At 52.4% G+C, this 24,276-nt stretch overlaps 9 protein-coding genes across 9 annotated transcripts; 8 read left to right on the top strand and 1 right to left on the bottom strand.

Annotated features, from left to right (window-relative positions):
• Nucleotides 1-67: 67 nt before the first annotated feature.
• T069G_05435 (zinc finger, c3HC4 type (RING finger) domain-containing protein) lies at nucleotides 68-2,966 on the top strand (the record flags this gene model as incomplete). The annotated part of the gene is made up of 5 exons (XM_056172645.1): nucleotides 68-118; nucleotides 216-658; nucleotides 725-1,667; nucleotides 1,734-2,282; nucleotides 2,334-2,966. 5 exons carry the CDS (start codon nucleotides 68-70, stop codon nucleotides 2,964-2,966), a joined length of 2,619 nt encoding a protein of 872 aa, XP_056029503.1.
• A 553-nt stretch (nucleotides 2,967-3,519) lies between these two features.
• On the top strand, nucleotides 3,520-4,746 carry T069G_05434 (pyridoxal-phosphate dependent enzyme domain-containing protein; the record flags this gene model as incomplete). Its single annotated transcript, XM_056172644.1, has 2 exons — nucleotides 3,520-3,634; nucleotides 3,749-4,746. The coding sequence occupies 2 exons, from the start codon at nucleotides 3,520-3,522 to the stop codon at nucleotides 4,744-4,746; spliced, it is 1,113 nt and encodes a 370-aa protein (XP_056029502.1).
• Nucleotides 4,747-4,903: 157 nt separating this feature from the next.
• On the bottom strand, nucleotides 4,904-6,143 carry T069G_05433 (uncharacterized protein; the record flags this gene model as incomplete). The annotated part of the gene is made up of 2 exons (XM_056172643.1): nucleotides 4,904-5,964; nucleotides 6,032-6,143. The coding sequence occupies 2 exons, from the start codon at nucleotides 6,141-6,143 to the stop codon at nucleotides 4,904-4,906; spliced, it is 1,173 nt and encodes a 390-aa protein (XP_056029501.1).
• Nucleotides 6,144-6,409: 266 nt separating this feature from the next.
• On the top strand, nucleotides 6,410-7,136 carry T069G_05432 (ribosomal protein l19 domain-containing protein; the record flags this gene model as incomplete). The annotated part of the gene is made up of 2 exons (XM_056172642.1): nucleotides 6,410-6,554; nucleotides 6,631-7,136. The coding sequence occupies 2 exons, from the start codon at nucleotides 6,410-6,412 to the stop codon at nucleotides 7,134-7,136; spliced, it is 651 nt and encodes a 216-aa protein (XP_056029500.1).
• Nucleotides 7,137-8,495: 1,359 nt separating this feature from the next.
• Nucleotides 8,496-10,139, top strand: T069G_05431 (uncharacterized protein; the record flags this gene model as incomplete). The annotated part of the gene is made up of 1 exon (XM_056172641.1): nucleotides 8,496-10,139. One exon carries the CDS (start codon nucleotides 8,496-8,498, stop codon nucleotides 10,137-10,139), a length of 1,644 nt encoding a protein of 547 aa, XP_056029499.1.
• Nucleotides 10,140-11,797: 1,658 nt separating this feature from the next.
• Nucleotides 11,798-15,004, top strand: T069G_05430 (calponin homology (CH) domain-containing protein; the record flags this gene model as incomplete). The annotated part of the gene is made up of 4 exons (XM_056172640.1): nucleotides 11,798-12,768; nucleotides 12,884-12,950; nucleotides 13,092-14,071; nucleotides 14,128-15,004. 4 exons carry the CDS (start codon nucleotides 11,798-11,800, stop codon nucleotides 15,002-15,004), a joined length of 2,895 nt encoding a protein of 964 aa, XP_056029498.1.
• An 836-nt stretch (nucleotides 15,005-15,840) lies between these two features.
• Nucleotides 15,841-17,839, top strand: T069G_05429 (FAD binding domain-containing protein; the record flags this gene model as incomplete). The annotated part of the gene is made up of 3 exons (XM_056172639.1): nucleotides 15,841-17,276; nucleotides 17,346-17,454; nucleotides 17,807-17,839. 3 exons carry the CDS (start codon nucleotides 15,841-15,843, stop codon nucleotides 17,837-17,839), a joined length of 1,578 nt encoding a protein of 525 aa, XP_056029497.1.
• Nucleotides 17,840-19,826: 1,987 nt separating this feature from the next.
• T069G_05428 (fungal zn(2)-Cys(6) binuclear cluster domain-containing protein) lies at nucleotides 19,827-21,735 on the top strand (the record flags this gene model as incomplete). The annotated part of the gene is made up of 4 exons (XM_056172638.1): nucleotides 19,827-19,886; nucleotides 20,044-20,613; nucleotides 20,755-20,874; nucleotides 20,965-21,735. The coding sequence occupies 4 exons, from the start codon at nucleotides 19,827-19,829 to the stop codon at nucleotides 21,733-21,735; spliced, it is 1,521 nt and encodes a 506-aa protein (XP_056029496.1).
• Nucleotides 21,736-23,015: 1,280 nt separating this feature from the next.
• On the top strand, nucleotides 23,016-24,079 carry T069G_05427 (proteasome subunit domain-containing protein; the record flags this gene model as incomplete). Its single annotated transcript, XM_056172637.1, has 5 exons — nucleotides 23,016-23,046; nucleotides 23,116-23,122; nucleotides 23,183-23,235; nucleotides 23,303-23,690; nucleotides 23,749-24,079. 5 exons carry the CDS (start codon nucleotides 23,016-23,018, stop codon nucleotides 24,077-24,079), a joined length of 810 nt encoding a protein of 269 aa, XP_056029495.1.
• Nucleotides 24,080-24,276: the final 197 nt, after the last annotated feature.

The raw sequence follows: 24,276 nt of genomic DNA, 5'->3' as shown, positions 1-24,276 counted from the left end.
TTGCGTACATATGCGCCGCTCCGATAGTCCGGGCATCTCCCCATCCGCCACAAGAACCAAAATATGAATGGAGTCTCGCAAGCCGAGCTTCGACCTGGGCAAGGAGTTGACGTGTTCGGTACGAGACCCCCGCCATTTGGTCCCTCCATGCTTGATGCTTGGATTCATATCTTCATATTCATATCAGCGCCAGTCTGACTAACACAACTCTTTAGATATGCACTGAGCTCCTCTATCAGCCGCTCACTCTGCTCGACTGCCTTCACACATACTGCGGAGCCTGTCTGAAAGAATGGTTTCGCTTCCAGGCTGAAAAGGTCGGCCGCGCACCTACCCCGCCACCTCCAGATGCAATCATCTTCACATGCCCGTCATGTCGAAGCTCGGTACGGGACACACGACACAATGCTACCGTTGCGACGCTCCTTGACATGTACACCGCCGCCAACCCGGCCAAGGCGCGGTCAGAGGCAGACAAGCAGGAGATGGAGGAAAAGTACAAGCCAGGGGACCAGGTTCTACCCAAAGTCAAGACCAGGGAACGGACGGCCGAGGAGAAGCGCGCAGAGGAGGAAGACCGGAGGCTTATCGACGAGGTTAGGGAGATGAGTCTACGAGAGGCAGTTGCCGCAGCCGCGCCAGAAACCCAGCAAGCGAGGTCGGCTCGGAGACACGCAGAAGGCCGGAGCAGCGATGGGCGGGCTCGATCAGGCTCAGATTATAGATCGGACGGCCGTTCGCAACGATCAAGAGATGGGAGAGGGGGGAATGGGCAAAGCAATACCGAACATCTGGCTGTGGAGGGCGACTCGCAGGCTCGGAGCAGACGAAGCGAATCCCGGCAACGTCAAGTCGAGCACCAGTCGTCACTAAGGTCTTTAATCGGGTCCGAGATGAGTGAGCGGGATATTGAGAGGGAAATCGAAGAGTTTGCGCGGCAAATCCAAGAAGAGGGTCTTTTAGATGGCCTTGACCTTGACAACATCGACTTGAGTCGAGATGACGAGCTCAGTCAGCGCATCACGGAAGCGTATAGAAGGCGCCAACGAGGCCGCTCCAGGCAAGAGTCAGAAAGAAGAGCCGAGACTCGTGCAAATGATAATGCTACATCTACGTCAAGGGATTCCAGGCTCCGGCCAGATAATGCCCGACCCCAAAGCCGACATCGAGCGCATTCACGATCGACAAGCGAAGTTGGAGACAGGAATAGGCCGCCAGTTTCACCATCAGCAAACCTCGGAGTTCGGGAGCCGGAAAGGAGAGCAAGAAGACGAACAACCAGCGGCGGTCATCACCCAACGCTGCCGGTAGGCTCGTCTCTGTCTGCTATGGATACGAGGCCCGCTGCCCACTCTCAAAATGATTTAGTCTTGAGGAGGGATCCGAATGAATTTGATCCTACGGCGTCAGTACCTGCTCTCAGAATCGGAAGAAGCTCTAGCTCGACTACTGTCCCTGCTGCTGCTGCTGCTGCTGCTGCTCAACCGGCCGATAGACCAGCAATTGGCAATGGGAAAATCGCATCCTTTGCAAGCCGCGCGCAGAGCTATCCATCAGCTTCCTCAACTCCAAATTCTATCAACTCCGAATTGATGGAAATAACAGCGGCGCGAAATTCAAAATCGAGCCGACTAACTGAAGTGGTGGTTAGTCCTCCTGATTCTCTGGTATCTAGCCCTATTCAAAGCCCAACGGCGGCGACGTCGCTACACCAACCACCACGATCTCAGCAGCTTTATGAAGAGCCTTCGATTAGTTGTTCAAGATGCAAAAGGCCTGACATTCAATACGACGTGCATTACAATTGCAAGGCGTGCACTGACGGCCACTGGAACATGTGTATTGACTGCTATCGATCAGGCAAAGGCTGCCTTTACTGGTTTGGATTTGGCTATGGAGCATGGAAGAAGTGGGAGAAGCGCAAACAAGCTGACGAATCGATACCCATGCCTCACATGCTGAACGCTGGTCGCTATAAGCAGCCAGCGTCAACAACTGTTAGTGGGGACGGTAAGAAAAAATTGACGACTGACGATCCAAGGTCGAGACTGGAGACTGGCACATTTTGCTCAGGGTGCTTTGCGTGGACCAATGATTGCTTCTGGCGCTGCGATTTCTGCAATGAGGGCGACTGGGGGTTCTGCAACAACTGTGTGAATCAAGGCAAGTCGTGTAGCCATAGGCTTCTGCCATTGGCTCATGAAGGAACGTTCAAGTCTACATACGAGCCTCGCAGTCCCAAGTCGGGCGGTCGACCCTCTACAGCGACGGTCATAACAGGGGCACAGCTACCTGGGATCGGACCATTTAAACCACTCATATTCAACCCAAAGTGCGACATTTGCAAGGATATCATCCCGCCATCTTCAACGAGATATCACTGTTTCAGTTGCTCAAGCTCGGCTGTGCAAGACGCCACTCCTGGCGACTACGACATTTGTAATTCCTGCTACAGCAACTTGGAATCCAAGGGAGATATTAGCGAAGAGAACAGCTCATCAGGGTGGAGAAGGTGCCCCAGTGGCCACAGAATGGTCGTTGTTGGATTCATCGAAGGTAAACTTGGGCAGTGGCGATATGTGGAAAGGGACCTCGTCGGTGGGAGAGCCCTCCGCACCGAACCTCTCGAGAATATTGCGCATCCGGATTTTCAAAAGTGGTCATGGAATGATGGAAAGGAAAAGGTAGAGCGCCTTGTCACCACAGATGTGTCGGCGACAGCCCCAGAAAGCTTTGGTGAGATATCATATGCGCGCACGTTTCCACCAGATGGCGGCTCCGGCCAGGTAGCCCATGCAATGTGGTCGTGGTATCCCAAGTCTGGTGCTGAGGATGAGCTCATGTTTCCCCGAGGGGCCGAGATACAGGAGATGCGGGATATCAATGGCGACTGGTTCTTTGGGACGTACATGGGTGCCAAGGGTCTATTCCCAGCACCATATGTTAAGATGCCACAGCAGTCATAAAGAGGCAATACGTGATGTGAACTTTGGATGGTGTAATCGAAGGAGCAAGACATATCTACACAGGAAGATGGTGCATGTGGCTGGCCAGATACCTCGAGCATTGGGATGATTTGACGGAGATGAAGCATATTTGTTTACAAGAGCTTCTTGGCTCTACTACCTAGTAATAACTGCCTGTATAAAGATGATAATCAAGCCTCACACAAGATGAGATTTGCGCTTATACCCAATATACCAATCATCCTGCAAACGATCGGTATAGTCGGATAACTTTCGGCAACATGACAGACATGGAGATGGAATCATTGGTAAATGATATGAAAATAAACATTCATGTTCCTCTAAAGCTCTCCGCTAACGGCATCTAATTGAAGCGCAAAATGACGTGATCGGGCCATCGGGGAAATGCCCCACCACGGGCCCTCGGCGCCAGCAAGCTTCTGGGGAAAGAGAGAGAGAGGCTTATGAATGGGAATTCTGAGGCTTTCCAACAGCTTACAACTCTCTCGTGGTTCATCAATTGAAGGCTGAAAAGGCATAGCATCGTTACGCCATGTTCCGACACACGACGCGGCGTCTGGCGGTTGCGGCGGCCAAGGCTGCTGAGCCGAGCGCATATACTCTGGCCGTGTCCAAGGCGCAGGGCGTGGCACGAGGGTTGACTGGAGGTATGAGATTTGAGATGAGATGAGATGAGATGGTGCTGTGATGTTGATATGACACTGTTGCTGTGGCTGGTGTTGCTGCTGTTACATGTTCGAGGCTAACCATCGCATACACAGCCATTGGAAACACGCCTTTGATCCGCCTCAACCGCCTCTCCGAGGAGACCGGCTGCGAGGTCCTGGGCAAGGCCGAGTTCATGAACCCCGGCGGCTCCGTCAAGGACCGCGCCGCCCTGTACGTGGTCAAGGACGCCGAGGAGCGCGGCCTGCTCAAGCCCGGCGGCACCGTCGTCGAGGGCACCGCCGGCAACACGGGCATCGGCCTGGCGCACGTCTGCCGCTCGCGGGGTTACAAGCTGGTCATCTACATGCCCAACACGCAGTCCCAGGGCAAGATTGACCTGCTGCGGCTGCTGGGCGCCGAGGTGTATCCCGTTCCCGCCGTGGCCTTTGACAACCCGCAGAATTATAATCATCAGGCGAAGAGGCATGCTGAGGCGTTGGAGAATGCTGTTTGGACGAATCAGTTTGATAATACGGCGAATCGACGGGCGCATATTGAGACGACGGGGCCGGAGATTTGGACGCAGACGAATGGCAAGGTGGATGCCTTTACATGTGCCACTGGTACTGCGGGCACGCTTGCTGGAACTACGCGCTATCTCAAGGACATCTCGGGCGGCCGTGTCAAGAGCTTCCTCGCCGACCCTCCAGGAAGCGTGTTGCACTCGTACATCTCGTCGGGCGGCAAGCTGATTGAGCGCACGGGCTCCAGCATCACCGAGGGCATCGGCCAGGGCCGCGTCACGGACAACCTTTCGCCGGACATTGACCTGCTGGACGGATCACTAACCATCTCGGACGAGAAGAGCATCGAGATGGTGTACCGCTGCCTGGACGAGGAAGGCCTATACCTGGGCGCCAGCTCGGCGCTCAACGTCGTCGCCGCCAAGGAGGTCGCCGAGAAGCTGGGCCGGGGCCACGTCGTGGTGACGATGCTGTGCGATGGGGCGTATCGGTATGCGGACCGCTTGTTCTCGCGCAAGTGGCTGGGGGAGAAGAAGCTCTTGGGGGCTATTCCGAAGCATTTAGAAAAGTACATTGTGCTGCCGTGAGCTCTCTCATTGAATTTGTGTTTTTTTTATATTGTACACGTATATATCATACATATATAGACTTTATCCCTTTCTTTCTTCTCTTTTTTGTGTGGTCCTTGATTTGTTTCCTGACGCCTTCCCCCTTTTCCTTCTCTGCTACTTTGTACAATGAAGTTTACCACTTGGGTGCTTGTCCGACGATTTTTGAGTATTCCTGGTCCCAGCCTTTTGTCGGGCTCTTGCTGGTCTGAACAAAGTGCCGCAGATGGTCGGCCAGAGCAACTTCCACCGGCGCAAGGGCCTGAGCCTCCTCTCCAACAATCTCCCGCGCGAGCGCAATACCCTTGATGTTCTGTGCCAAAACCTGCACGTATGCGCTTCCGTTCAGGGCAGTGGGAATCTTGACGCCCTTGGGGCTGGAGTTTCTCTCCAGTGTAGGGTTGAGCTTTGCGAATTCGGCCACCTCCTCCAGGTTGGCATTCGTTGAGTCTTTCCACAGAGAGTTGAGCAGTTCGACTTCGTCCTTGAGGAGCAAAATGTCCTGCTCGACGGCTTCGCCCGCTGCCTGCTTGACCTTGATGGCGGATGCCCTTGTGAACAGAGTCATTCCACGTACAACGCGAGAAAAGTGTAGTCTCTCTCGTGTAGGCTGGCCCTCGACTGTGTGTTCCCTGCGCTGGATAAGATCAAGGACCTGGTCCGCCCATTTCTGCGCCTGCTTCGTCTCGGCCTCGTCCCAATTGCTGCCGCTGACCTTTTCGTTGATGTAAGAGAGCACCCGGACCACCGTCTCTCGGTTAGTGAACAAGAGGCCCGTCTTCTCGGACTGCTTCGCGCACTCAATGACGGCGTGGATGTTGCCGCTCTTGCCCGCCATGCGCACAATCTTCCCCCAGTGGTTTGCCTTGAGCCGTATCCCCGCCTTCTTGTACCCCGCCAGGAGGGTTCCCAGGTTGGCCCAGTCGTCCTGGCTCTTCATGCTGCTGAGGGCCTCGGAGAGGATGGTCTTTGAGTTTTCGATGCCGGTGAAGTGGTCAATGGAGGAGAATTTGTGTTCGAGGCCCTCGACCTCGATGATGATGGGGTTTTGCTCGAGGTAGGACTTCATCTTGGGGTCGAAGACGAGCCTGCGCTGCTTCTCGGGGAGGTAGGCGGGGAGGATGATGTTTTCTTGGATGGTGTTGAGGATCTTGTTCATTTCGGTGTTTTCCGTCTCGGCGAAGACAGCCCTGACGCCTGTTTGTGTGCTTCCAGTTAGAATCTTTTGATTACAAGGCTCAGAGCCCTTCTTCCGATTGCATACCATGTGCTGGCGAGGTGCTGAATTGCCTCTGCACAAGGCCCGTAGACCGAGCCGTCCGTCCATTTAGTCGTCCAACCGACCGGACAGCCGCCCTCAGCGACTGATTTGACATTGTCGCCATGTTGGTGGGCTTTTCGAACAATTACCGACGAAATGGAAAAAGTTCCTTCGTACATGCAAAGGCCCATTGCCATAGTCGCAAGATGGTCGGGTGGGTCGGAGAAAAAGAGGCGCCGGGCCAATCACGGCGGAGAATTGCCTTTTGCTTTTCGACCCATTCGAGCTTTTGCGAAACGTCCGATCCCAAATCTCGACATTGAATCCAGCGCAAACAACCGGCCAAATTCTTCTCCCCGGCGGGCGCCAATTCCGATCACGATGAATGCTGCTGTTGCGAGGCAGCCGGTGGGCTGTCTGAAGGCGGCTTTGAGGAGGACGAGATTCCAGAGATCGTGGCAGCGGTGCATGGCGACAGAGGCTGCGAGCCCCTCCATCCCCAGAACAGCCTTCAGTCAGAGACAACGTATGGCAATCTTTGTTTGGGAATCAGGACCTTAATGACGGGCAGCTTTGCTAATGGTAATTTTTTTCTATTCTAGACATGGAGCAGCAAAAGGTCGCAAAGTTCCAGATATGGCCTCAGGTCCCTTCACCACGAGCCACCCATCCCGATCCGATGCCCGCCTTGAAACAGCAGGAGATTGCCCGTCTCGATCCGACCGGCGCCAGGACGAGGCTCTTTTCCCGAGAGCACGCCGATAGTGCTAAAGTCGGCGACGTGCTCATGGTGACGACCAAGGCCGGAGAACCCTTTTCGGGAGCATTCATCCAACTGCGGAGGCGTGGCGTAGACACGGCCATCTTGCTACGAGGCCAGATGATGAAGGTCGGCGTGGAGATGTGGTTCAAGATTTACAGCCCGACTGTTACGGGTATCGACATCATATGGCGCAAGCCCAAGAGGGCCAGGAGAGCGCGGTTGACGTTTATGCGCAAGCCCAAGCACGACATGGGTAGCGTGGATAACTTGGTGTCTGCCTGGAAGAAGGAGAGATATGCGCTGAGATCCAAGGCGAAGCAGGGTGGAGGAAGACAGGTGAGATAAAGGGGAATTGGAGAGGCGAGGCGTCATGGTTCATGTTGTATGATAGGGTCTGCAAAATGTATAATTCGACTGATTACATGAATGATTTCAATGCAAATAAATAAGACATCAAGTTTTCATTTATGAAGATATCTTTTTTGTTTACGTATAAACGGTGGAATCGAGACATGGGTGACCAAAACAAGGAAAAGGGAAATTCACTTGTTCACGCAAGGCCTGAGGCCAAAGAAGCCAAAGAAGCCAGAGCTATTTGCACTTATACAACCTTACAGAATTCAATCAGACGCTCAATTCCAGGTTACCTGCAAGTCATCCATGGCCGAACCATGGCGGTTTGTCTTTATCGATAAGAGTGTCAGGAGTCGGTTCTACCTGCCTACTACGGAGATGCCAATTGGCTGCTGCCATTGTCGAAACACTAAAAGGGTAGGAAGCCCTAACAAAGTACTAAGGCAGAGAAGAGGCAATTTGCAACCTCTCTATCTCTTCTTTCTCCTCCACTTGATTCTGCTCAGTGCTTGCGCGGAATTTGCCAAAGCGGACAGTATGAAGAGGTCGCGCTGCTGCGGTAGGTGCACTGGTAAGTTGCAGGGAAGCAAAATGCAGGGATGATGCGGTTTCGCTTTTGCGACTTTACCATCGCAAAAGAAATTCCTGGCATTTTTCCCATTTTCGTGGCATGGTCAAAAAAATCCTGCTATTTGGAATTTTGCACTAGAGAGTGTTGGGTTATATATTAAAATATCGCAATCTATATCGCCTTCGGGCATTTGGTCAATTTATAACGATGTACGTTGTATCCCCGCTCCCGTTTAGAGAGGTCGCAAGTTCGAATCGCTAACGGTGCAAACAACAGACAGAGAAGATTAGCATGGCCCCTGCACTAAGGATGTAAGTTCCACCGCCCTGGACCTTCGCTCCAGTCAACCGAATACTAATGGATTCTGCAGGACACGCTCAATCAAAGAGAAGCTAAACATTTTTTTTTTTTTTTTTCCTTTTTCAATTTTACGATTCCCCCCCTTCCCCCAATCTCTTTTTTCCCTTGTAAAGACTTCAAAAAGAAGAAGAAGAAGAGGAATGAAAAGGAAGAAAGAACCATTCTGTTTTCGAGTAAACGCAAAACGTAGGAGTGCATATCTCCAACCTCAATGCCCAAGATTCTGTCTAAATATGAAATTGTGTGCTCTCATTCAGAATGCTATCATTGCAAAACCCGTCGACTTTGCTTGTGTATCCTCTTTTACAATTGTTACCTAATTTGCGGTCAAGCACGGAAAGTATCCCTTTTGCCTAATTTTTCAACAGCGAAACTTCAAACTCATTCCAACAAACGCCCGGCACTCTGGTACGGAAACAATGGATGCAACTAGAGTTCCACCAAATTCTGCTCAGGATAAAAAGTTCTGGGAGCAAGAAACGCAAGAGATGACAAGCAGCCTTCTACAACATGATCTCACAATTACCAGCGACATGAACGTGATAAGGTTCCAAAAAAGAATTACTGGAGCGCTCAGTGTTCTCATGGACTATCCAACCAGAGTCCCATATCCCGAATTCGAAAAACTAAGCCGAGAGGAACAGCCAATGGTTACACAATTCTACACATTGATGCGAACAACAAACCTTCAGGTACTTGTTGATGTTGTGATGCAAGCCACTCTGTCGCATGTCAAACACACACTAGGAATGGAGCAGCCAACTTTTGAAGACCTCTTAGCCATGCCACTTCCAACAGAAGCCGACAAGAAGCTGTGGCTGGTATATTTTGACGGAACCGAAAGAAGAGATGTCATTGAGATTCAAGAGGGTGCCCACGAATCTGGGACAATTGTTCGACGTGGTAAATACGTTGGGTCTTCGGTGGATAATCGTGGTGGTGGTGTGAGGCTGGCAAAGCATGAACGCGCTGCAGTATCGAAGCAAAGCAGTGAAAAAAAGCAGCGCCACCATGAAGAGCTTTGTCGACCAGGATGCAAAGCCAACCTTCGGGTTTTAGCTATCTTTCATCATAATGTTGTTGAGAGGCCTTACATTGGACTCCTCGAAACATTGTTTGTGGCGTTACTGGGTACATTTGTTAGACGCGAACGTCCAAGAACACACAACCCAGCATGTTGTTATGAGCTTTATGACGAAATGAGAGAGCGATCCGATATGCCCGTGATCGAAGGAGACGGCCTCAACGGAGCGCTGCCCATCCACCAGGGAATGACGGCGATCAAACATGCAGACCAAACGTTCTATTGCACAGTATGTGGCCAAGAGCTCAGGCCATATTCGAAAGCGCGAAACGCCTGCCGTTTAGTTGATCGTGGAAATCCTCTAGGATCACGACGCTGTGGACCCTGCCATACGGCATTTTCAAAAGATGGCAAGGAGCGCACTCCAGGACCAGATGGAAAATTTCGTAGCAGTGGCGGGATGCGGAAGCAGCACCAGGCATGGGTAGCTGAAGGCAATGCTGATGTTTGTGGAAACGCAGCATGTGCAGCATTGAGACAACCAGGGGCTAATTTCAGCGGTTGGATGGAGAATGCGAGATGTGGCGACTGCTACGCATATCTATCATATTACAAGCAAAGTGAAAATTCCATTGCTGGTGTACAGGAGAGACAGCCATCTGAGAAAGAGCTTCTTGCGCGAAAGCATATATGGACCGTTGAGGAAGACGAACTTTTGAAAGCACAATGCGAATTGGGGATGGGTTACGGAACTATTGCCCGTGATTATTTTCCTGATATGCCTGCACAAACCTTGAGAATTCGAATGGGCATTCTAAAAGCATCCAGGAAATTATCACGACAGACAACCAAACCGAAAGCTCCACCATGGAATGACGAAGAAGTGAAGCTGTTGCAAGACGCCGTGGAAAATAAAACCAAGCCGAAAAGTATCGAACATCTTCTACCTCAGCGATCAATAAGCGCAATCCATGTCAAGATGGGGGAGCTCAGGAAAAAGGCTCAGAAGGAAACCGAATTTGATTCTCTGGGGGTATAGAATCCCCATCTCATCAACACTCTCCACCATATATCGACGCTCGTGTAAATGTGCATGGACAGACAGTGTGAGAATAGCAGCCAATCCTCCCACAACGTGGAAGATACAGAAGTAGCAGCATTGTTTCCCATATGTCTGGATACTCCATGATATGAGATGTCAAAAATCCGCCAAGACCTCCACACATCGTCCCCTGCCAACAGCTGAAATCGATGAAGCGAAAGTAAGCCGTCAACAGCAACAACCCGGGGTGAAAATCAAGGCAGACATCCTGGTAGTTGCAGAATGGAGGCACATCAAGTCGACAACGGTGGGAGAAACCGGAGAGACATTTCGAGCGAGAGTGGCAACGGGCCTACCGGTTGACCGTACGGTACGACGGATGCAGCTCTTGATCCTCCATGGCAACTGGCATCCTGTTAGTTCCGTCAGACAACAATATCAACGTGTCTCAATATTGAATGGAAAAGGTGCTTCGGCAAATATCCTTGACTGCATCGCATCAAAGACGACCTGTCACGTCCCCAGGAGTTGGCAGTCTGCGTGGTATAGGGGTGTGTTTGCTGAGTCCTTGAAGACGCGCTTTCGCCACTGCCCGGCGTGTCTGTTATTCTGGCTGTTTCGGTCCTTTGCCTGTGAGTGATACGGATGAAGCGGTCAATTATGAGCGTCCAGAGTCATTGTAAGATGGAAGACTGCCGAGAGCCACGAGGTCCCACTGATGGCTAATGATCACCACGGCTGAGGCTTAACGCGGTAACGTTGAATTGCCTATGCCATGCTCGCGATTGACAGCAAAGCTGATCCGAACCGGTTTCTGCAGCATCGAACGACGGCCGCGCAATCACGAGATGGCAGAGTGGATGAGATGGGTCAGAAACGAGGATTCGTGCAGCCAAGTGAACAGACGAGGCGCCCGCCACGAAGGCCTGGCGATTTGCTGGCCTTGCGTGTGTACTAGGTAGAGTTCCATCCACCGTTTTCGCGACGCATCGAGGTGCAGCTGCAGCATGCCGGCTCTGGGGTTGCTTGAGTACATGTACATGTAGGTTCACCTCTTTGAGAGAAATTCAGGTGGTTGGAACGCGATGCCAGCTGGACGCTCGTTGGGTCGTGGACGAGGCGAACTTTGTCCCCATCCTTTTCGCCTCGATCCGAGCGTTGGCGGACCTGTCTGGACTGGCCTGGCGCAGCTTTTATGCGGCCAGCGTGGAGACGCGCATGAGGACCCAATCGCGTAGACGGCGAGGATGCTTTAACGGTGCCACGTCTGTGGTTACGGAGCATCTGTCAAGCTCGCCCGCAGGGAACTCCAGAAAAGTTTCTGATACATCTCATACAAGTACTTGTCCAAAGAGTATAATAACAGTCGAGGCCCTGGTGGTAGAAGAAGAAGAAAGAGACAAAAAGGCATCAAAAAATAAAAAAGCATCAAGTCTTATATACTACTACTTAATACTACTGCTATATCCATCTGTTGATATTCTCTCTTTGGAGTTCTTGGCTGAATTTAGAGTAAAGCCACCCGCTGGGCCGTCCTATCGATAAGATACTCTGCCCCCCATCCCAAGTACCTGTACATGTACCGGTACCACGACGACGACCGTCTTTTACCGCTGCCACTAGTAGTGCTACTGCTGCTGCTCACCTCCTTCGCCATGGCCTATTACAGCCTGAGCCAGAGCGCCACAGGGCCGCTAAAGACGCCCAAGAAGATGGCGCCTACGCCCACTGGCAGCACCGTTATTAGCACCACCAGCAGCGCTGGTATTAGCGGCGTTAGCACACAAGTAACCGCCGGCACAACGGGCGCCACAGGCCTGTTGGAGGAGCTGCAGCCCGGCAACGTCGAGCTGGCGGACCAGTTCCCGGAATTTTGTTTACAACCCCAGCGCCCCTCTGGTCTAAATATCGACACCAACCTCGCCGCTTCATCTGCATCGGTCCAGCTCCAGCTGCAGCTCCAGCATCTCACCAGCACCAGTAATACTTGTAATAGTACTACTACGACGACTGCCACTGCTACCACCACCACCGTCACCACCACTTCATCCACCTGCTTGACCTCCCTGGGCCTCTGCACGCCCCCAAGCTCTCCCGTCAGCTCATCGGCCGTCTCCAGACTCGCATCGCCTGTCAGTGCCGCCAAGGCTGAGGCTGACCCTGTGCCTGTGTCTCTGTCCGTGTCGCTGCCAGTTGAGCGCCTGCAAACGCCCCTCTCTCTATCTCTACCCCGGCCACGCTGCGCTTCGGACCCCCAGCGGAGTGGGCGGGACAAGGAGGAGACTCGTAGTATTACCGGTACTGCTGCACTCCAGCGGTCAGAGAAGCGTCGCTCGTCATTGGGCACCAAGGCCCTGAGCCAGTCTCCAACGCGCTCAAAGCTTTCCCGTCCTCCAAAGCCACCGCCCAAGCCAGCAAAGTTTTCCAGACAACCTCGCCCGGCAGAAACCCAGAGTCAAGCCGACTCTGACTCTGATCTCGCCCTAGCGGAGTCCAAGGCCTCTGCTGCCGACGTACTAGTCGATTCGTCGTCGATTCGAGGGGTCCATGAACAATTCCTCAACAGGATGACTCTTTCAGAGCAGCAGAGATGGATCACGGTCCAGGAAAAGACGTTTACCAAATGGTATGTTTCTTTCAACCCGCCTGCCCGCCTTCCACAAAGGAAAAGAAGGGGGAAACCCGAATTACAGGTTTCTCAACCAACCCCTTGTGTAACATGCTGACAAAGACTTCCCTAGGCTTAACACAAAGATTGTAGCCAGGAATCTTGAGGTCAAGGACTTGGTGCCGGACCTTAGCGATGGTGTAAGTTGACCCTATCTACACCACGATGCTGCTGGCTATTTTCCCATTTTTTTTCTCGCCCTTCCTCCTACTTCTTTTCCCCTCTTGGCCCATGTCAACTCAAGAAGGTCTCACATTAACACGGAAACTATGATTTATTAGGTTATGTTGATTCACTTGCTCGAATGCCTGTCTCACGAATCTCTCGGTCGATATGCCTCCCGGCCGAAGCTCCGAGTTCAGAAATTCGAAAATGCCAACCTGTCTTTGGACTTCATCAGGTCGAGGGGTATCCAGATGACAAATATTGGTGCTGAAGATGTCGTCGATGGCAACCGCAAGATTGTTCTCGGTCTTATCTGGACCCTGATTCTGCGCTTTACCATCAGTGATATCAATGAGGAGGGCATGTCGGCCAAGGAGGGTCTGCTCCTGTGGTGTCAACGAAAAACTGCATGCTATGATGAGGTCGAAGTTCGCGACTTTAGTAGCAGCTGGAACAACGGCCTTGCCTTTTGCGCCTTGCTCGATATTCACCGCCCGGATTTGATTGACTTTGATACCCTGGACAAGTCGGACCACCGCGGCAACATGCAGCTGGCCTTTGACATTGCCCAAGAGGAGATTGGCATTCCCAAGCTGTTGGATGTGGAAGATGTGTGCGATGTGGCGAAGCCTGATGAGCGAAGTTTGATGACATACATTGCCTACTGGTTCCATGCCTTCTCCCAGATGGAAAAGGTCGAAAATGCAGGACGACGAGTTGAAAAGTTTTTCAACAACATGCAGGGCGCGTGGGAGATGCAGAATGCCTACGAGAGACGGATGCGGGAGCTCCTCAAGAACATCCGAGGCCAGGTTGACCAGTGGCACACAGCCAAGTTTGAAGGCACCTATGCTGATGCAAAGGCCCAGGCCGCTCAATTCTCAGAGTACAAGAGGGGTAAGAAGCGAGAGTGGGTTGCTGAGAAGAGCGAGCTGGCCACGTTGTTGGGAAATATCAAGACGAAGCTCAGCACGTACCGGTTACGGCCCTACGAACCTCCGTTCGAGGTCAGTCAAGAGGTCATTGAGAGAGACTGGAAGAGTCTCACAAAGAGCGAGATGGCTCGCGCACAGCTCATCAATGAGACCATTCGAGAGTATGTGGACTTTTTGTTCTGTATGCAGCGAAGGCAGCTGGCTAACAACGTCGCAGTATCAAGAACGCGCTACGAAAGTCATTTGCAGATAAAGCCAACGATTTTGCAATGGCTTTGAACACCATGCAACTTGCCATTTCAGGCTTGGATGGCGATATTGAAGACCAGTTGCACCACGTCAAAAAACTCAGCGATAATTTGGCACCCCTCGATCGATATCTCAGCACCATTGCAGAAGTAGATGCCATGTGCGAGGAAGCAAACATTGAGGAGAACGACTTCACCACATACACATATGACGAATTGGCCTACGAGTTAACCTTGGTCAGATCATCCGTCCAGAAAAAGCTGTCCTTTTTGGAAAATCAAATGGTCGCCCGCAACATGACCAACTTGACGCCCATCCAATTGGAAGAGTTCGAGAGTGTGTTCCGTCATTTCGACCGCGACGCTTCAAATTCGTTGCAGGAGCTCGAGTTCAGTGCGGCCCTGGCCTCGCTGGGACTGGTTTTCTCTGAAGAGGAGATGCACGACTACTTTGTCGATACGTCTGGGGGCAAGGAATATGTCACATTCGAGCAGTTTATTCGGTTCATGGTCGATGTCACCGAGGACCAAAACACTGCCGAGCAAGTGTTCCAGTCGTTCCGAGAGGTTGCGGATGGAAAACCGTACGTCACCGAAATGGATCTGCGCCACAGTCTTGTCCCTGAGGAGGTCATTGATACGCTCCTCAACATGATGCCGCCGCACAGCGGTCCAGATATGTCAAGGGATCGGGGTAAAGCCCAGTACGACTACATCTCCTTCATGGAGAAGATGATGGGTGGCGAAGATGCGGACGACGATATACCACCCGGTGTGCTCCAGGATAGCACCAACAGCGGTGATCGACCCCGAAGAGATTCCAAGGTCAACGGCGTGCATGCTTAAAGAGTCCCAGCGACGAACAGAATGATACATGGCCCACTGTCATTTTGTGGACGGCCTCCGTATATTTCTTTGTATACTTTCCCCCCCTTTTCTCCTTGTCGCGCACATATGCCCATTATACGGAGTCCCTGTCTCCTATGTTGTCTGGATAGTACTTGGTTGGAGAGGCAGCGGTGTTTTTCTCGGTCCCCTCGATGCATGCACGCATTGCTTATTTTGTTTTTTTCTCTCTTTTTGGATGGTAATGGTGATGTGCGGATTAAAATTGGACACAATTCTGTAGTGTATTCCCCACGTTGAATTAATAGTACTACGACGGTAGATAACCAAACTAATTGGCACTTGGCCTCCTATTTATCAATTACGAAGAAGACTCGTATTGCCTTTTATGATGGATTCCATTTGCTCGTATTACAGTTGACCAAGCTTCTTACCCGGCATCAATTCTCCGAGGCCGGACTCGGAGGCAAAGGCCCACTAATGACTTCAAGGGCCCTCAAAAGCACCGAATTGTAACTGCCCGACAGGCAATTGGGCATTTAACCAAGGGCGTCTTAGTGGCAGAAAAAAAAAGAAAAGTGACGCCTGAAAGTGGTCTTATGGCGCTTAAGCATCAATGAGGTGCTTCTGCTTGGCTCATTGTCTACCCATACGGAGTACTAAAGAGAAAAATAGGTAGCTCCGGCTCTTGCCTACCCGGGAATCGCCAGCCGATCGAAGGTGCTAAGCAAAGGAAGCTTCAACCTATGCCCCTCTGATCTCACTCCGTCTTTTTTTTTCCACCCTCCGACATTGGTTGGCCTCACGACAGCAGGATTCTCACCCTCTGACTGAAAATGGTGACACGATCGAGGCTCGTGCGAGTGCTGCAATCGCCCGGCCGGCGAATGGGCGCAATTGGCGGTGCCAGACTTGCGCCCTGCTATGCAATTTCGCCTGCTCGATGCTTTGCGACTTCGGTCCCGAGATTGTTGTCTCAATCACAAGCCGTCCAGCACCTTGCCAAACTCACGTCCGAGACGTATCCGGGACTGACAAGAGACGCCAAATATGCGTCACTGACGGCGGATGATGTGGCTTACTTCAAAAACCTGCTTGGAGGCGAGCAGGCCGTGATCGATGGCACCACCGGCGGCGCAGAGGACGATCTCAAGCCCTTCAACGAGGATTGGATGCACAAGTACCGAGGTCAAGGCCGTCTCGTGCTCAAGCCAGGGTCGACCGAGGATGTCAGCCAGATCCTCAAGTACTGCAATGACAGGAAGCTGGCGGTGGTGCCGCAGGGAGGCAACACGGGTCTTGTTGGGGGCTCTGTGCCTATTTTCGACGAGATCATCATCAACATGAGCCGCATGAACCAGATCCATTCCTTCGACGAGGTCAGCGGCTCACTCGTGTTGGATGCTGGATGCATCTTGGAGGTGGCCGATCAGTACCTCGCTGAAAGGGGATACATCTTTCCCCTCGACCTAGGAGCTAAGGGATCGTGCCATGTGGGTGGTACAGTTGCCACCAATGCTGGAGGCCTGAGGCTGTTGCGCTACGGCAGCTTGCACGGAAACGTCTTGGGCATGGAAGCCGTCTTGCCAGATGGCACGGTCATGAACGACCTGTGTGCTCTGCGCAAGAACAACACGGGCTACGACCTGAAGCAGCTGTTTATCGGTGGTGAGGGAACCATTGGCATCATCACCAAGCTGGTCATCCAGTGCCCGCAGCGCTCTGCCGCCGTCAACGTGGCCTACTTTGGCCTGGAGTCGTATGAAAAGGCACAGCTTGCCTTCCGGGAGGCAAAGAAGCAGCTGGGGGAAATCCTTTCTGCCTTTGAGCTGATGGATTCTCGGACCCAGCAGATCGTGCACAAGATCAAGGGTGAAGAGAGGCCTCTGGAGGGTGAACACCCCTTCTATTGTCTTATCGAGACCAGCGGCTCCAACGGCGACCATGACTACGAGAAGCTAGAAAAGTTCCTCGAGGACGTGCTGACCAAGGAAATCGTGATCGATGGCGTCGTGGCCCAAGGCGAGGGGCAGGCCAAGGCACTGTGGAGCTGGCGCGAGAGCATCACCGAGTGCATTGGCCACGGCGGCGGGGTGTACAAGTATGATGTCTCGATCCCACTGGCCGAGATGTACTCGCTTGTCGAGGATGTCAAGGCGCGCATGGGGGAGGCTGGCCTAATCGGCGAAACCGAGGAGCACCCGGTAAGCGCAGTTGTGGGCTACGGCCATATGGGTGACTCCAACCTGCATCTCAATGTGGCCGTAAGACGGTATGACGCCAAGGTCGAGGAGGCTCTAGAGCCCTTTGTGTACGAATGGATCGAGAAGCGTAATGGTAGCATCAGCGCCGAGCATGGTCTGGGGCTGGCCAAGAAGAAGTACGTGCAGTACAGCCGGAACGAGACTGTGATTGGCCTGATGAAGCAGATTAAGAAGCTCTATGATCCGGTAAGCCAAGCCCACACCTCGTTTGTTCCCCATTCTCAGTTGTCGCCTGTCGCTTGTTTCTTACCCTTGCTTTTGCGCCTTGTTTCAACCTGCTTTTGTTTCATGATTTTCCTCGTGTTTCCCCATACGACCCTCTTTCTGTCTTTTGCATGATCTGATTGCTTGCGGCTGGCAATATGGCATATCACATGTCTCTTGAGTCCCGCGCGGGAGGGCTTGTCATGGCTGTAGAGATGCCGCGGCGCGCGCGCTCTCATGCACCCTCTTCCCAATCCAACCTGACCTGAGCAATCTCTCCCAACTTATGCACTGCTACGCCGGTAGGGCTGACACTGACAATGGCTCATGACAGAATGGCATTATGAATCCGTACAAGTACATTTGATGACTGGGGGGTACATACAGTATTCGTCCGAGGTGGCGGCGGGGATGCGATAGCTCGAGTAATACCAAACCAGCACAAGTACATTTTTGCGGTCGGTCCATCCTAAAAAAAAACCCCCAAGGCTCCCTTTTTGGGCCTTTTGCATGTATGTAAGTCATGGCAGATGCGGACCGCTGGGAAGTGGGAGGGCCTTTCAAGGGCCATCCCCTCCCCTGGATCCCCTTAGGCAGATTCGTCACATCTTGTAACTCTTTTGAGCCTGGCGCCATTTCCCGATTTGGCTCCGTATCGGCCGACACCGGTTTGTGTGGACGGCAGAGACGCGGAACAAGGAGAAGGCAGAAGCACCATGATAGTAGTATTTTGCAAAGTCCCCTATTTTTCTTGGTCTACTGTGTCTTCTTCTTGTTATCCCCGGCGCGGCGGTCTACGAAAGTGGGCAATACTGTGCTAGCAAAACTTGATCATCGTAATCAACTTACAGGCACCCACGCAGCACGGCTGGGACGAGGCTGTTGGGCTCCGGATGGTTCCTTGGGGTTTTCGCGGCTGGGGACCCCCCGGACAACCTATCAGATTGCCGGACAGGGTGAGCGGCGGATAGGTTGGGATAGGTTGAGGGAGCCACAGGAGGCCCAAAGAGGTCCAGTCTTCCAAGAGGCCACAGGTTTTCTCATAGGTCATATTCCTGTCATTTCAGCGAGCCGGCCAATGGCAGCGCGCGCCTTGTCCAAACATCTGATCGCTGACACAAGACGACTTGGGCGACCAAGCTCAGCCGTCTCGGTGGGCCAGCCAACCAGGAGCAGAGCTGGCCCTCCGCGTCAGCCCTACGAAACTTAGTGCCAGAAAGAAGATGGTGGGACTGCAGTCTGCAGCACAAGCAGAAGGGCTGCCAGTCTAGCGTCATGCCGGGCGGACGAAGGCTGCATTTGCAGCGGAAGTTGCCCTGCTTGCTTAGCTGGGGGGGATGGGGGCAGAAGAAAGCGGACCAAAAGTGACAAGACACACAGACGAGAGACTCAAAGCTAGACCGAGAGCCAACAAGAGGCCTCGGAGCCCCTGAACCGACCGGCAATGTGGTAAGCCTTGCATCTCATGTCGTCCGTGGGGCTGAGGCCGAGAGGCCATCTCAGCCTTCCCATTCGCCGGACGCCTGGTCGCCGTTCGTACGTTTTTGCTTCGGTGGTTGCCGGGCCTTTACGTGGGATGCCACCAATCCACAGCCAAAGGGAGCCAAAGGGCCCATGCCAAAAGGCGGAGTTGTGTGCCTGGCAATATGTCCCAAGACCAGAGGAGACCAGAGGAGACCAGAGGTGAAAGGCCATTCACAGCTCGAGATTGGACATCTTTCCTGTGGGGATTCACCATTTCTAAAATTTTCCCTCTCTTCCCCCCCCCTCCAGTATGGGACGTTTTGCTGCCATGTGGTTCTGGTTTCCGGCTTGGGCCTTGTTCCCTTACCTCACCTCCGTATCATTAATGTCCCGACCCTTACACACCTGTCCCCCATCTACCTAACCTACCTACACAACCTTGTTAGCCGGAATAGCTCCCGCGTACCCAGTCCCATGCTTGGTCCTCGTCCAGGAGGCCTATAGACCAACGGCGTCCTCTTCCTCCCTCTTTTACAAATATAAAACAGACCCAACGATGATGCAAAGAGGATAAGCGGTGGCAAAGAGAAGCAAGACTGCGGGCCGGGTTGCAATAGACACCGACCAAACCAAACAGCTTTCAGCGACGAACGAACCGGACATTTTTCTTTTTTTGTTTCTTCCCATTTCTTTCTGGAAAAGGCTGAGGAACAAATCGCCGGCCTTCCCCCCCACAAGAGACCACACACACACTTACGCGCTCGCGCATACACGAACTTCTCATACATACATACGTTTCAAGCTCACACACGCACACACGCACATATTCGCACACACAATTATAAATATATATCTATATATACACACGCGTGAGTCCGAAGATCGACATCATGGTTGGTGTTCCGGGCAAGTATAAGGGGTGCGAGACCTGCCGCAGGCGTCGAGTCAAGGTTTGTTCTTCCTCTTCCCTCCCCCCTTTACTTATACGCCTTTGTCGATGAAAAATGAGACATTATGATGAAGAGAAACGAGAAAGAAGAGAGAGACAGACACACATGCAAAGAGGAAGATGTAACACGGGCAGCAACTAACATGTCGAGAAAATAGTGCAGCAATGAGCGTCCATTCTGCCAGAACTGCATCAGCAGCGGCAGAACTTGCGAGGGCTATGAGAGAGAACGAGTTTTCATCACTGGTACGCCCGAGACCAAAGGCCGTGTAGCTTCGCATCCGAAGAAGACGACACCTTCCAAGAAGCCAAAGGCCAGCCCTAGCCCCAGTGTCAAGGCTTCGGACGAGCCTGGCAGCAGCAGCAGCAGCATCTTCAGCGGCCCTCAACTCTTTCAACCCCTGGCACCACTTACCTCTGCGTGGGACGACTACGTTCGATTGACACCCGGGGGCCAGGGGGGAACCGGTTTCCCAGCCCTCATCACCGCGCTCCAGACGAATTTGCAAAGCGTGGCGAGACTCGAGGCGGCTGTCGGTGGTGAAGGCGGCGGTGATGGATCCGCCGCGGGACTTTTGAGTGCTATACAGTTTCCTCCCTACGCGGCGGCTGAGTTGCTGCCGGTGGCGGACGATGCCTTCGGTATGAATGCGCAATGTTTTGTGCGCCAAAAGGCCACTAATTCTGAGCATGACTCGACAGAGAGCTATTGCGCGTTTCTATTTGAGGTGGGTTTTGCTTTGTTTCTTGCATTTCTGTTTCCTCGTCGTGGTGTTTTGTTTTTGCAATTGCAAATCACCGCGGGATTTCCTCGGACGAGGTTCGCTCTTCAAGTCCGGTCGAAGCTAATTCGGAGATGACTTACACAGCACGATTCGTCCGGCGCATCATGGAGGCTCACGGCCGAACAGATGACCAGACTTGGTCCGCACTATTTCGCCTCTTTTCCGAATCACCACTTCTTCGTGAGGGTATATCGCCCTGTAGCTGTAGGTTCTCGGTCGATGATTTCCCCTCTGGCTGGCTGTCCGGATCTTCCCTTCCCCTTTTCTCCGAATGCTAATTGCTGGACAAAATAGATGAGCATTGCTCTCCTGAGCAGACGAGATACCTTTTTGAGAGCACCGGAATGGACCACGATACCATGGGACCAGCATCCGAAATCTGCCCTCGACCAGCTGTTTGACATCATACTTCAACTTCCCGCTATCTTCGAGCAGATGGATCGAATCATCCACCTCCAGGCAACGCTTGCCCGCCGAACACAAGCCCAGGAGCTTTTGCATCATTGTCTGGTTGTCGAAGCGCAATTCCGTCAATGGCTGCAGGAGGCCTACAGAGGAACGGAAGAGCACCCGTACCCATTCTGGGCCGAGGAGCTCAGGAGCCCCGGCGGCGCCATCCCTTTTGCGAACGCATATACCTTCAAGGACGGAGTCACTGGCTTGATGTTCGTCTATTACTGGATGGCCATGATCCCATTCCACCGCTGCATCGAGCATATTCACATGGCCATTTTCCAGCCGGTTGTTGACGCCTATCCCAACATGTGGCCGGAACTGCCGCCCAACCTGCAAATCGACCCGGCACATTACCAAGACGGACGAGAGCTGGCCGCCAACATCTGCAGGGGACTGGATTCAGCATTGAATTCGACCGTCCAGCCGGACTTGCTCCTGGGGCCGATGACGGTTGCCATGGACTTTTACCGAGACGTCAACGCCGCGTCACAGGATGGCGTGCTTGAGATTCTGTGGCTGGACGGCTTCAAGAAGCGGCTGTGGGCAAAGGCGCAGGCCGTGACGAGTGTTTTGCAAGCCCACAAATGGTCTGAAGTGGCCAAATTCTAATGAATAATCAGTGTACGCACATATCAACCAACCAACTCATATAAGTTGACCGAGGGGGGGTTGCAACCAAAAACCGACGACGACGAGGCAAAGAACGAACGATGACATTACAGTGTAGAATAACTTGTATAGCGACATTTGAAACTTTTTAAACAGATAGAATCGATAGAGATTTTTCATATAAGGGAGGCAGCTGGACTGCCGTTGGAAGGACAGACAGCAGCAAAGAAGGAACATTTTTGGGGGAAATCAAGCGGGGGAATATTCATCTCACCTCCTTCAGGAAGGGGAAGTTTTTTTTAAGGGGAGAAGGGAAAAAAGAAAAGGAAGATTGCATCAACTTTCTATAGCTTGAATATTATACATGGCCCAAACTTCTTTTGGGTGTATGCACGAGTATTGGTCATGCCTGTGATGTGGTGGCTAAGAATAGCAGTGTTAGGAGATACAGTGTGGGGGTATGGGATTATTGGGTGAGCGTTGCTGTAGATGTACAGTGTATGGGATGATGTTGGTACTGTCGTTTCTGGATGATTTGATAGGCGAGTAAGGGGTGCATGCATCGGTATTACACGCATTGAATACGAACTGCATCTTGATTATCTTGATAGAAACAGGGAAGCACGGTGTAAGCGGAGAGTTTGGAGATGATGTGAGTGGTGTGTGAGGGAATGTCGTGATTTTGCGGTATTGCGAAGCTTTGTTTGATTGGGTATTGAGGAAGGGATTATGGCGTTGAAAATGAGAGTTGTAAAGAAGATGGCGGATTTTTTTAAGCTTAACTGATCGTTTTAGCAATTTGGATTTAGTTAATTTGGTTGTATTATTCTTTATAAGTGCATCAGATTGATTGAGTCTTGTTGCTGATTCGACTCCATTCAGCATGTTATGTCCCAATGCGCGTGTAAGTCGAGCTGCTCGAGGTACAAAGTACTTTGCAGTTGAGAATTGATGTCATGTGATCACGCTCTTTGGATAGAGTACGTACCTTGAAACCGGCCCCGCCATCACGTTTCTCCGTTCCCCCCAGCGCGGCTGCCACAGGGAAGCTCCAGCCAGCTCCAGCCTTTCCCAAGTACCGCCACAGGCAAGGTAGGCTGCCACTCTGACGAAGCTCCGCTAGAACCAGCATATCGACCCCCCCAATTATCGACGTCAAGGTGCCAGAAACAAACAACAACAACCTCCTCTTGCCCACAGCATTGACCGCCAGAACTGCACTCGGGTGGCCTCGAACAATCATAATTGCATCAATTTTCCCCTTGCAATAGTCAGCGGCCATGGCGTCTGGTTACGACAGAGCTCTGTCCGGTAAGTTATTACGCACTCGCTGGCTGGTATCGATATCCTCAGGTTGCTGACATTTGCTGTGTGTTCTAGTCTTCAGGTTTGTGCCCGCTGCAGCTGTGTCTACTATCGCGCCTAGTCCATCTGACATTTAGACCAGCCCCGACGGACACGTTTTCCAGGTTGAATATGCCGGCGAAGCTGTGAAGAGAGGTCCGTTTGGATGAAGCTGTCTGCCCACCCGCCCCCCCACCTTCGACTGACACTTTCTCGGGAATAGGAACATGCGCTGTCGGCGTCAAAGGCAAGGAAGTTGTGGTGCTGGGATGTGAGAAGAGGTCTGCGATGAAGCTGCAGGACACAAGAATTACGCCCTCCAAGATCCAGGTCCTGGACCACCACGTCGCCCTGGCCTTTGCCGGCCTGAATGCAGATGCCCGAATCCTCGTCGACAAGGCACGGTTAGAAGCCCAATCGCACCGTCTGTCGGTGGAGGACCCCGTCACGATCGAGTACATTACAAAATACGTTGCCGGTGTGCAGCAGCGCTATACACAGGCCGGAGGTGTCCGACCGTTCGGTATTAGCACCTTGGTGGTTGGATTTGACAATGGAAGCGAGGTGCCCAGATTGTACCAGACCGAGCCCTCTGGTATCTACTCAGCCTGGTAAGGCCCTTGTATGCATTTCATCAAGTCTCTGATGGCTGACTCTTGATCATTACAGGAAAGCAAATGCCATCGGCCGTTCCAGCAAGACGGTTCGAGAGTTCCTGGAGCGAAACTACAAGGAGGACATGGACCGGGAGACCACCATTCGGCTAGCGATAAAGTCTCTCCTTGAAGTGGTACAGACTGGTGCGAAGAACATTGAGATCGCGCTCATGGCCCCCGGCGCACCTATGGAGCTGCTGCCGACGGACGAGATTGAGGGCTACGTGAAGGAGATTGAGCAAGAGAAGCAGGAGGAGGCTGCCAAGAAGAAGACGGGACGAACACCGGGCACCGGAAGCGCTGCCATCCTGACGAGGAGCGGCGATGACTCTGCTGCTGAATAGAGAATAAATGGAAATGGTATTTATTGGAATGCAAACTTTAGAGCGCAGATGCTATTGTATCAACATGATATGCAAGATTTAAAGAGGGACGCCATAATAAAATTGCTACCTCGGCTGATGAACGAAGAAAAGAAAAGAACTCCAATTAATGTGATGCCGTGGAACGCCGAAACAGGTGCTTTCCAAACAACGACCGT

Source organism: Trichoderma breve, chromosome 3 (genome assembly GCF_028502605.1).
Source record: "Trichoderma breve strain T069 chromosome 3, whole genome shotgun sequence".
NCBI classification, from domain to species: domain Eukaryota; kingdom Fungi; phylum Ascomycota; class Sordariomycetes; order Hypocreales; family Hypocreaceae; genus Trichoderma; species Trichoderma breve.
This window is presented reverse-complemented; position numbering and strand designations above follow the sequence as displayed.